This window comes from Ustilaginoidea virens, chromosome 3 (assembly GCF_000687475.1).
Source record: "Ustilaginoidea virens chromosome 3, complete sequence".
Taxonomy (NCBI): Eukaryota; Fungi; Ascomycota; class Sordariomycetes; order Hypocreales; family Clavicipitaceae; genus Ustilaginoidea; species Ustilaginoidea virens.
Genome location: NC_057318.1, coordinates 4,786,510 through 4,798,573, shown reverse-complemented (window position 1 = coordinate 4,798,573; position 12,064 = coordinate 4,786,510). Strand labels below are relative to the sequence as shown.

The following is a 12,064-nucleotide window of genomic DNA, read 5'->3' as shown; positions in this document are numbered from 1 at the left end:
GCATGGGACGGACATGGCAATAATTGGTGTTGGGTTACTATCGGGATTCGTTTTTTTCTTCTTCTGCTTTCTCTTCTCTTCTTCATCAGTCGGCGATGCTGTGCGACTGCGGACTTGGGCTCTGGGCCGGGCCGCAGCTCGTTTTACTGTCTCTTGGCCCGTAGAATCGCTTGATTCTCGTTGGGATATAATTAGTTGCCCTTGTCGTCTTGACCACCCTGCAAAGCTGCTACGTAGTCCCCAGCTTTTGTACTTTGGGTGAACATGGAGCGAATGCTCGAAAGTCTTCGTCACGACTCTGAGGAGCTTGTCCAACGTCGCGTATCCCGGCCGAGCGGGATAGGACCAGCTGGCAAGCGGAAGCCGTCCGCGCGATAGGAGCTTTGTGGGCTCTTTCCGCGTTTTGACATCTTGTGCTGCCGTGGACCCGTAGCTCTGCGTTGCGTATTTAGCGTTTGCGGATGAGCCCATGCACTGTGCCATGTCGACGTGTGCTGTACGGATATTCACAGACCCGGTGCGTGAGATGGCATTGTCTTGCTCGTTCCTGGCATCACATGGGGATTTGCCGCCCCCGGAGCCTGACCTAGGGGAATGGGATGAGTACTTGGGTCAGGGCATTTGTCCAAGAAACACAAATACTGTAGAAATATAAGTGCAACGGTGCATCGACGATGCTACAAATTAACCGGGCAGTGTAAGAAGCCCCTAAGACTCAGCCTCGTGCAAATGTAACCAAGCGGTTTTCTTCGGCGTCTTATTGCTGGCTGGAATAGGTGAAGCTAGAGCACTCTATTTTGTCGGCTGATTTCACACTACTTCCTTCACTAATCAAAGCCAAGGCAAGATGACAGATTAGTATCGTGTGCTGCCGTCTAAACCCAGGTCACGCTTCTTGGCACCGACCGACCCGGGAGTTTAGATTAATTTGTTCGACCAAGCTGAGATGACTAAATGCCTCGTTAACGCATTGAAGGAAAGGGAAAAGGAAGAAAAAAAGGGAGAAAGGGGGAGAAAGAAAAGAGAAAGGAAAGAAGAAAAGACGAAAAATTAAAGGGCGAAAAAAAAAAAAAAAAGTCATTAGAGAGAGACGGAGACAGAGACCGAGACCGAGGGAGAAAAGAGGCTGCATTACTCGCCGCCATCAACACAAGTCAGTCCTAGTCAGGTCACAAGGAACGCGCGACATGGCAACCGCGGCCGCTAGAGCAGCACGTCAGCGTCTTGATCTGGTGCACTCCACCGGAGCCATGGACTGGAAAGGACCTGTATAGATAAGATAGACCTGGGATGCCGCGAACTTTACTTTGCTCGCCTGTCATCCTCAAGCGTTTCCGCAACATCCGGCAAAACAAGACTTTGCAGCGCATGTCGACTTTGTAAATCTCTTATGATTCTCTTAGCGCCATCGACACTTGGCCAATGGGTAACCTTGACTGACCAAAGCACAAAGCACGCAACGACGATTTAAATTTTGCCTCTTGGATCCACGCAATAAAGTGGCCGCGAAGCAGCCACTGCTAGAAGTGCTTCCCTGCGGCCCCTTGCTGCTCCTGGTACACGCCCCCTCGCACGCGTGCGTTTCCGGGTTTGACAAGACGCGTCACTCGTCCTCGTCGAGGGGGATTTGTGCCCCGCAGAGTAGCTGCAGAGTAGCTGCAGAGTAGCTGCAGTCCGCAAGCCGGCAGTAAGCAGTAGGCAGTAGGCTATCTGTAGGCATCTGGGTGGACAAATGACAATGGACAGCGTTCTTTGCGCACATGGCTCCCAACATCGTAAAATGTACTCGTCTTGCAGTCGAGGCCCGAGGGCGAGGGTGGGTGAGAAATTTGTGTTATTCTGAAACAAAGAGTCGGAGCAAGGCTCGGTGGAGATCAGATCCAACCTCACCAAGGGGAAGGGGGGCTGTGGGATTCTGCACGGTACGGTACCATACCTATTAATTGGCTCAGCCGATGGGTTCTGCATCTCTTGTTTGGCTACCTATCTCGGTACTCCGTATACGTTGCCCGGGTGTTGCAGAAAGAGGACGACGTGAAAGGCCTGGATGGAGATTGCCGTAGTTCTTATCATTGCCAGGGAAATGGTTCCCTACCCGTGACATGAGTCGTATCGGCGCTTGGTTCTTTCCCTGAACCCGTCAAAAGTAAAGGGCACGTTGACGGTTGGTTGACGGTGATGGGCGGTGATTGACGATGGGTTCAGCATCATGATGGGACTTGGATTCTAGCCCTCGGCGACTCCTAAATCGGCCAACGCGTAGAGCCTGCCGCCTGCTGCCTGCCGCCTGCCGCCTGCCACCTGCCACCTGCCAGTTGACCTGTGTGTGTCTTTGGGGCCCTTGCCCCCCCCCCGATCGCGCTTGCCTGCGCTGTGTGTGTTGATGATGGCTCTCGTTCTCACCCCACGGGGCCGGCAGAACCCGCGCTTGCTCAACCATGAGTTATCATTGAATAGATATATAGGTACCTAAGGTTAGAGGTAGGTACTTTATTTTTTTCAGGAGGTACGTTGCTGAGAAAATTTTTGTCATCTCGCTCGTCAATCAATATCCGTCATCGGCATTAGCAGCTTTCGCAAGGGCAAGGGGGAGGCTCTTTGTCCTGACACACCCGTAACTCACAGTGGGCTCAGGACCTAGGAACCTGGGACTTAGCCTGAGGTGGGTACAGTACATACATACGGAGTACCGTGGATGCATACTTCTTACAGAGAGGCACGTAGCCTCTTGTACTAGGAACCTCCTGCCTCTCACATTTTCAACACCCCCCCCTCCCCCCCCACCACCCCCGGCTCTTCCCCCGCCCCCTTTCCCCGCCCCCTCCCACCAGACTCTTCTGTTTCGCCTCCCCCACCAAACCATCTTTTTTTTTTCTTACTTGGCTGGCCCTGACCAACGGCCCCTGCCCTGGCCAAGCAACGAAATTGTCCGTCGTGTTCCATGTTCCATGTGCTCTGCTGGCTCCTGCGTGCCGGGCCACACCCGCCTCATGGCCCCCGCCTGCGCCTGCGCCTTGCGCCCTCGCCACCAAGGCACGTCTTGCCCGGAACACCGGAGTAACCGGCTGCGCCTCCCCAATTGATAGTTATCCCACCAGAAATTCACGCCAGACATTGACCTACACCTACCACCTACCACCTACCACCTACCAGCTGTCAACTGCCAGCTGCCAACTACCACCTACCTACTGCCTACCGCCTACTGCCTACCGCCTACCGCCTACCGCCTACCGCCTACCGCCTACCGCCACCTACTACCTGCCTGCCTGCCGCCTGCCGCCTGCCGCCTGCCATCCTCGCCGCGCACTCCTCCAGCTTGTACGCACGCACGCCTGCCTGCTTGCTTCTCGACCTTTTCCTCTTTTCCGTCTGCTCGATTCCAAATCCCGCCGGGTTTTCCTCCTTTTCTTCCCTTCCGCCCTTCTTCCCCCCTCACAATGACGGCGCCTCCACCAAACCTCACTTCCAATCTGTCGTCCAATACTCAGACAAGCACTTCATCAGCTACCCAGGATGCCGCGGGACGACAGCCCCCCGCCGCCGCCTCCACCACCACCCAACTCGCCAGTGCTAAGATGAGCTTGCGCAACAATCTTCGCGAGTTTCCCAACTTCCCGATCCCCGGCGTTGACTTTATTGATATCATGCCCTTGTTCGCCAACCCGGACGCCCATGCTACTCTCCTGTCCGCCCTTGAGATGCAGATTACACAGACCTTTGCCGGCAACAAGCCTGATGTAATTGTTGGACTCGATGCCCGTGGCTTTCTCTTTGGCCCTGGTCTTGCCCTGCGACTCGGGCTTGGTTTTGCTGCCGTCAGAAAGAAGGGAAAGCTTCCCGGACCCTGTGTCACGGCGGAGTACGTCAAGGAGTACGGCAAAGATTATTTCGAAATGCAGCAGGATGCCATCAAGGAAGGCCAAAGGGTCCTGATTGTGGACGACATCATTGCCACTGGTAAGAACAAGAACCGCCAAGAACCAACTGCTGGATTTAGTCGTCGTCACGGGAGGCAGAGGAAAAAAAAAAAAAAAAAGGAACCACAGCTTACCACATCTCTCGCATTAGGAGGTTCGGCCAAAGCGGCTGCTGATCTCGCCACCGAGCTCAAGGGCCAGGTGATAGGCTATCTGTTCATTTTCGAAATCCCCGGTCTTAATGGTCGTGAAAAGCTCGGTGGAGCGCCTACCGCTATTCTTCTGGACGATTGTTGAACTCCTTGCCGAAAGTCTCTGATGCACTTGCCCTTGCAACGACGAGCCGGCCCGATATATTCGCATGTTACACTTGATAGCGACTCTTACTGCATGCGACTCTAGAATTATTGCACTCGAATGAAGATGCGTATCCTCGGATAATACGCCTCTTTGGTTATCGACCTGTGTGGACTTTGAAAAAATATGTTGGATCGCGTTTGGATCTCTTTTCTCGAGATGAAAAGTTTTTTTTTTTTTTTCCAACATTTTGTTGCAGTACTTTGGGAGGCCGATTTTGTACCTTTTGTTTTTATTTATACTGTTCTCCCTTGCCCCTTGTAAACTTATAGACGAAACGTTCAAGAAGCTGCACACTAGTTGAAATCTCGCAAGGCCAGTGATGTAGGCGGCACTGCCACAACGCATACTAAAACTAGACGAAACCAATCATGGATTCCTTTTTTTTTTCCCCTTCTTTTTTTCATGACGATGACAGCCAGTTTTCAAGAGCATGTGGAAGGGGGATCGGTTCAGCAAATGAAAACACGCAATGTCATTCAATGAATTTGATGGAATCTTGATAGAAATCTTTTACATTTATTGGTTGCTGATAATGGGAACAAGAGAAACCTGAATCTAAACGCCGTATAAAACATGATGTGTCTCAAGCTATAACGAATCCAAAACGCTCCTCTCGTGATGCTGACTCTGGTCGCGGCGCCTCCAACAAGGACTGGGAGAGTACGTCATCCGCCTGCGCTATGTATGTGGTGGTGGTGGTGATGATGGTGGTGATGGTGGTGATGGTGGTGATGGTGGTGATGGTGGTGATGGTGGTGATGGCGATGATGGTGATGATGGTGATGATGGTGAGTATTGTCATGTACATTCAAAGAGTCTGCTGGGCTTGGTTCCCCAAAACCTCCTCAAGCCATCGCCTCCTACAAGACAAGGGCGTTGTCAATGATGAGCCCTTGGCTATGCATGGTGTATTTCCTTCTCATGCCCACAGCCAGCGCGTTTTCGAAAAGGCCGTACCCGCCCTTGCCGACTCGCAGCAGCACCAGCGGCACGCCATGCAGCCTCTTCATTCCCTTGGGCGTAAGCTGCTCCGTTTCCAGCAGCGGCCGGGGAAGCTGCCGGCCGTTGTGGTCGGCGGCGTCGTCGTCGCCGTCGCCGTCGCCGTCGTCGGCCTCGTCCAGCACCAGGACGAGCTGCAGCGAGTTCCTGTCGGGGAAAAAGGCGGGGACGTTTTTGATCTTGTGGCTGAAGGAGCACCCGCCTCGGCGGAAGACGATGACCTGGTGCTCCTTGGGGGCGGACTCGGGAAGCGGGGAGTCGCAGCCCCGGTCGGCGAGGTAGACGGACCTCCAGGGGAAGTTGCTGACGGGGTCGCGGGAGTTGTAGGCCGGGCCGCCGGGGAGGCAGGTGTCCGCGACGGCTGGCAGCGGGTAGGCGCCGGGGCCGACGCTCGCGAGCGCCTCCCAGGTGTGCAGGGCGGTGCGCGGGGCGTTCTCGTCTTCGGTCCCCGGGGATTCGGTTTCGGACGGGTCGAACACGGACGTGACTGCTCGGAGGAGGTTTCTGAAAAGAGACTCGGATGGAGGGAGGTTGCTGTCCTGGTCCCGGTCCCGGTCCTGACCCTGCAACATGTTGTTGGGCAGGCCTGATCCGAGGTGTGGAGGCGCCGACGGGTGCTCCGGGGGACGCAACGCGAGCAACGTGGACAAGTTTGTCGGTGGTGGCGCTGGTGGCGCCGGCGGCGGCGGCGGCGGCGGCGACGGCGGCGTCACGTTGACCAGCACCTGGATGTCCACAGCGTCCTTGCGTCGCATGGCCGTAAAGACCTCGTCCCGGAAATGGCGCACGTGCTCGGCGTGGAAAAAGACCGTCTCCTGCCGACCGAGCTGCGTGTTCCCGACGTGCGTAATCTTCCACACGTACTCGCCGTGCTCGCTGCTAAACTCCTGTTCCAGCTGCAGCCTCAGGCCCTCGAGGTTCTTGACCGTCGGCCCGAGGTAGGTGTACCACTCGAGCGAGGCGCCGAGCCGAGACAGCAGCGAGCTCTCGGCGTCGCCGGCGGGGAACTCGATGGCGGAAATGACGCGTCGGAAGGGCGCCGCGCAGGTGCCGTTGGGGGGCAGCATGGTCGGCGGCAGCGTCCAGGGGAAGATGCTGTGGTTCGAAGCGGCGCGGTACTTGGTCACGAGACCCTTCTTGTTGTCGTGGACGAGGACCTGCTGCATCGGGCCGTGGTTGTTGGGCGTGTTGTAGAGGTTGGTGAATCGCGACACTGCAAACAAGTCCCTCCTGGCGGCTGTGGAAGACCCCGTCAGGGGTTCCTCCACGGGCGCTGGTGCTGGGCATGTGTTTGTGAAGTCCTCCTTGCGGTACGTGACGGAGACGCCCTTGTCGCGAGCGGCTTGGCCCATCTTGGCCGACTGGCGTGCCTGGCGTGCCCCCTTTCCCTTCTTCCTGGGTATGACCAGAGGGTGCCCTTCGGTTGTAAAGACGTATGGTGCGTCGAGGCTGTTTAGGGCATGGTCCGGGTCGAACAAGAGATACATGTACTTGGTCGTCTCGCCCAGGAAGAAGCTCTCCATGCGATTTTGCTTTTCCCCGGTGCGGACGTCTTGCAAGCCCGCCCAGCCGCACGGGGCGTAGCAGCGGCGCCTGATGTCCTTGAGCACCATCTCGCCGACGTGGAGATACCAAGGATCGCCGGTCGCCCTGTAAATGTGGTACGTCGACTCGATAAACTCGGGCCGGCCCGGCCACCAGCCAATGCCTGGCTCGACGTTGTTTTCTCGAATGGACCATCTCTCGGGCAGCGCAGAGTATCGCGTCCACAGGGCCGTGTACACGAGGTTGGCCTCGATGGCTTCCTCCACCTCGCCCGCGAGAGCGAGCAGGCCCGGGTAAAAGGCGCCCAGGCTGTCGATCCACATGGTGTACGGCTGGCCCGTGGCGCGGTGCGAGTTGGAGTAGTAGGGAAAGTGGCTTCTGTTGGTGTAGATGTGGCGCTTCACCGACGCGTGGGCTTCGTGCCACGCCTGCAGAAACGCATCCGACGAGTGCATCTCGGGCGGCAGGGGGTCGTGGAGGGAGTTGGGGTCCAGCCAGCTCGTGCTGGTGCTTCGGTTGGGCGACCTCGCCGCGTTTGGCGCTTCCTGTCCGGACAGGAGGACGTGGCTCTTGAAGGCGTATTCGAAAAAGCTGTCCATGCCGGCGCCAATGCCGGAGTGAGGCCCGATCCAAAAGCCTCGCTCAGCGTCGATGCCGTTGCCAATCAGCCCGATCTCGCTCCTCCGGCGCCAGACCTCCCAAAAGGCCCTTTTGGCGGCGTGCTCGAATCTCGGGTCGCCGCTCAGCCGGCTGAGGACGGTAAACTCGAGGGTGAGACTCCCGGCGCCAGCACTACAAGTTTCCGTGATTTCAGCCCGTTCGTCTTGCCCACCGGGTGCAGCAGAATCTCGGTGCAGAGGCGAGTTGGTGTAGAAGGGAATGCCGGTCCGTAGATTTACCCGCGGATAGGGAATCCCGGTCCTGCTGTAGAAGGCCGGGAGAAGTCTCTCTGCGAGGTCGAGAGCAAGCCTGAGAAGCTGACCGTCGTACTTGAAGCCGTTTGGCCACGCGATCGGCGGAAGTTCCAGAGGGTCGTCGCTCTCGACACCAGCGGCCAGAGGCTGAGGATGGTACCCCGTGATGGGCAGTTCCCCGACAGCGAACAAGTGGGCGCTCAGCAGGCCGCCCAGGCCCCTAATAACTGTTTCAAAAACCTGGACCTTGCTGTCGAGATCGAAACCCCTAGCCCGCGTCCCGGCGCCGGACGGACCGCGCCTGCCGTCGCCATAGTGGAGGACGAACTGGGCTATTCCATCTTGGAAGTCGCTTAGTGCTTTTGGTCCCGTGTAAGACCCATCCTGGGGTCCGCCAGCCAAAACGGCCAGCGTGGACAAGCTGTCAATCAAAGTGAGGGAATAGTTTCCCAGGGCATCATTAAGCTCTATCCGGGTCGCATCATTGCGATCTCGAGTCAAGGCGCCGCAAGTTAGAGGGCGCAGCTACAGGAAGCAGGTTTGCGGTCAGCTCCTTCGCCACCATGGCAATCTGCTTGGAATTACCTCCCCGGGACTTCCCCGGGGGGGGGGTAAGGGGCATCAACACTCGGGTATTTGCCGTACCTCATCTTCAGGAAAGGCATGTTTCATGTAGTTGCTGAAGCCGTGATAGAACATGTCGACAGTGTCCTGGCGCAGGCGTGCGAGATGATCGGCACGCATACATGTTGCGGACCAGGGCAGCAGCAAGGCCGTCCAGAGAGACGCAGCCAAGAGCATTCTGTCCTATCGAGGTCGTCATGGAAATAGATGATGTAACGGTCGACGTCGTCGTCGTCCCTGCCTGGCTGCCTGCGCTTTGTGGGATGCGAAGAAGGGATGGGAAGAAACGTCGGGGGCTCCCCAGCGCTCAAGCTCAAGCCGCAGTCAGGGTTGGTTTCGGCTAGGCATGCGCGAACATGGGAAGGGGGGAGACGGAACTTGGCCTTCCCTTCAACCGCTCATCTGCTATGCGCCGACAGAGATTGTCGTGCAAGGTCCAGACTGGGCTCTGGCTGTTGTTGCGACCGACGCCATCGTATCAAGTTTTAACAGTTGTCATCATCGGGCGCCACCGCCCGAGGATAAAGACTGGAGCTTGACGGAACTGTGGCGTATGAAAGGTGGCGGGCGCGTGGGTGTGGGTAACAAAGTTACAACCGTAGAACGGCGGTTTTTGCACTTTTGAACTATGCCCGGAGTCTGGACTTACCCTGGACACCCTGGACCACTTGTTTTCCGTTGAAAAGATGCCCAAAGTGGAGGCTGGCAAGACGCGAGTTGTGGAGAGAAGTAAGGTACCTAACTCGGTTGGGTACTTTTCGTACTTTTCGTACTTTTCGTACTTTTCGTACTTTTTCGTACTGTACTTTCGTACTCGATATGTCAAAGTTGGAGGAGACGACTTTTGGCTTGGAGTCCATCAGGATAACGCGCAAACGAACGGGTCTCTGTGTATCGTGGTTATCGATATCGTGCTGCCTGACCGAAACTCGAACGAGAAGATGCGAGGGCGGAAAAACTAGCGTCAAGGTCGAGAGGAAAGAAGCTTCAGCTGCAGAGAATATGGAAGGAAAGAAATAAAAAGGGCACCAAGATCTGTCAGCCTGTTGGGCGTCAAGTCAACGGCCGGGTGATTGGACGACGAGTTGGCCCGCCCCTCTTCCTGGAGCTGGAGTCTGGTCTGATCAATCCAGATCCAGTCTGGTCTCTACCTGCCTGCACCCCAGGCCAGCTGCACCTGCCGCTGGATGCTGGCTGGCAACTGCCCAGGCCTCCACTGTTATTGGTGGCCCTGGGGGGTTGCAAACATATCCATCAATGTCCATGTCCATTCCCAACGCAACCCCCAACGCAAACGCCAGGCACCTACGGATCAGTACATGCATGTATGTACAGTAACATTACAAAGGGCAAAGGGGAGTCAGGGTTTGGCCCCCCCTTACCCCCCTTCCCCCCCTTGACAGCGCCGAAGGTTGCAGCCCAAGAGTTGACTGGATGTTTCGGGGAATTTCATCGATTCCCCCCCCCCAAATCCTTGCCTTTTCTCCCCTTCTTTCTTTTGCCCATGTCTTCTTTTCTTTCTTTCCCTCCCCTTCTGCGTCTTTTTGTGGAGCATAGCCAACGGTTTCCAACCTGTCTCCCACCGTATGACGGTTTCCGCTCCGTAAAACCCCGACCTGCATTCACGCACGATCCAAGGCAAGGAAGGGGTGGGACAAGCTTGCATGCGATGATCAGGATGTCAGATCGACGCATCCCTGCCACAAACCTGCACTTGTCTGCGGATTCTGCTGAAGCCCCCCGCAGCTTGGATGTGCTTGCTCAGGTACGGAGTACTAAGCGCACCTTTTTGACCTTGTGATTGCGAATTGCTTGGCGCATCGACGTGCGCCAGTGACCAGAGTGTCCGGACCGGATCTATGCAGATGCTTGTTTGCATTGTCTTCTACGTACGTACCTTAGGTAGGTAGGTAAGGTATGTAGGTATCCCCACGCCTAGTGATGCCCGATCCGCTTATTCCACAAGCAAATGCCAGCTCACAAGCGTCATCACAGCTGCGAATAACTTTCCGCCTGGATACCTGGGCAGAAACCAACCCACCCACTTGTGGCTGGCGTCTTGTCGACACGCCCGTCGCCCTCCATCGGCCCTCCATTGTTCCCTCCGATGCCTCCTGCTGGCGCGGCGGGCGGCGCGAAAAAGTGCCCACGGCGCCGCAAGCGTGGCGGGTCTATCTACGTGTGCCGAGCCTGGAGCCTGGAATGCTGCAGAGCTCTTTGTCATCCATCATACGGAAGCTCACCGAACTGCAAGTCCTTGATCGGATTGGCAGCATCTCAAAGGCTCAATCATATTCCATCCATCGCAGCTCGTCATGGCGGCTTTGGCTGTAGCGATCGATTGGGCGGCCAGCAGCGACTTATCATGACCCGAATCCTGCTTTCTGCAAACCAGCATGGCGCCCTTTGACCCACACGCGATCGCATCAAATACAGCGGCAGATGATTTTCAGCACCATAACATGTTAAATTGGCTGCAAACACGTACGGCGAGGTCTGGTACTCTAGAGGGCGTGTTGAAGAGCTTCAGTCGGGAGGGGCGCAGGGGCGCAGGGGCGCGCGGGCAGCAGCGCCCTTGGCTGGGGGCTTTCCTTAGCGCCAGATCGATCTTGGTCCATCTCGACCTGAGAACCAGATCTTGCCGTCGGTTCGGCTCATGCCATTGCTGGACCAGGATATCCCGATATCCCACATGTCTTGGTCTCTAGCGGGAAATCGCCTGCGCGCTTGGCTCTTGACTCTCGCCCCGAGCCAGGGGTATGGTCTCGGTCAGTGGTTGCTCCCCAGCACACTCCAGATGGTGAAATCGTGTGGTACTCCGATGATTAGAAAAGGCTCCGATGATCAGGATCACCTACGGAGCACTGTTGTCTTGGGGATGTGGCAACTTGGCGTTTCCTCTCTTCTTTTTTTCCCGTTTTGTGTTTCCTTTTGCCCAGTTTCACAGGATGCGTCATCCAAGCAAGCGTTGACTCACTGCGACGAGAAGGGGTTGCATCGATCAGAAGCACGCCGCATGCCGCTGGCAGCCCAAGACGACGACTGGATCTAGGTACTCGGCGCGTGGTGGTGTCGTTGCCACCACCCGATTGAGTGAGTCTGTTGCAACGCTAGCTATCTCGGGGCTGCTTGTCTTTCTCTCTCTCTCTTTCTCTCTTTCTCTCTTTCTCTCTTACTCTCTTTCTCTCTTTTTTCTTTTTCTTTTTTTTTTTTTTTTTTCGGGTACCAGACCTTTGGCCATTTCCCCTTTGCCCTAGCGCTACCACCCGGACTCGAGTCCATCAATCCATCAATGCATGTGGCTAGGTATTCGACCGAATTGACTGCTCGCGCGGTTGACATTTCGACATTTTGTCTCGTGCAAGCGGGGGTCTTTCGAGCCCAGCCTGCCGAGTGCACCGCCAGGGAGCAGATGCTCCGCCTAATCCCAGGCTACATGTAACCTGGTATCCTAGGTATGTACTGTAGCTGACGTGCATGTACATAGCACAGCTGGCCGTGCTGTAACTGACAGCTGTGAATTTTCAAATATGTATGTTGTCTCCTCAGCTGCTCCACGGGTCCAGCCAGTCCCCTAGTCTTGCATCCTGGCCCCTGGCCCCTGGCAATATGGCAGGATCGGCACCGGCACCGGCACTGGCAGTGGACTAGCACTCAGCCGGTACTCCGCTCACCACCGAGCTTCACCAGCCAGCCCCCCCCCCT

General features: G+C 56.4%; 2 protein-coding genes across 2 annotated transcripts; one reads left to right on the top strand and one right to left on the bottom strand.

Moving 5' to 3' along the window:
- Positions 1-3,437: 3,437 nt before the first annotated feature.
- Positions 3,438-4,214, top strand: UV8b_04196 (uncharacterized protein; the record flags this gene model as incomplete). The annotated part of the gene is made up of 2 exons (XM_043141694.1): positions 3,438-3,957; positions 4,069-4,214. 2 exons carry the CDS (start codon positions 3,438-3,440, stop codon positions 4,212-4,214), a joined length of 666 nt encoding a protein of 221 aa, XP_042997628.1.
- A 923-nt stretch (positions 4,215-5,137) lies between these two features.
- On the bottom strand, positions 5,138-8,479 carry UV8b_04195 (uncharacterized protein; the record flags this gene model as incomplete). The annotated part of the gene is made up of 2 exons (XM_043141693.1): positions 5,138-8,260; positions 8,381-8,479. The coding sequence occupies 2 exons, from the start codon at positions 8,477-8,479 to the stop codon at positions 5,138-5,140; spliced, it is 3,222 nt and encodes a 1,073-aa protein (XP_042997627.1).
- Between the last annotated feature and the right edge of the window lie 3,585 nt (positions 8,480-12,064).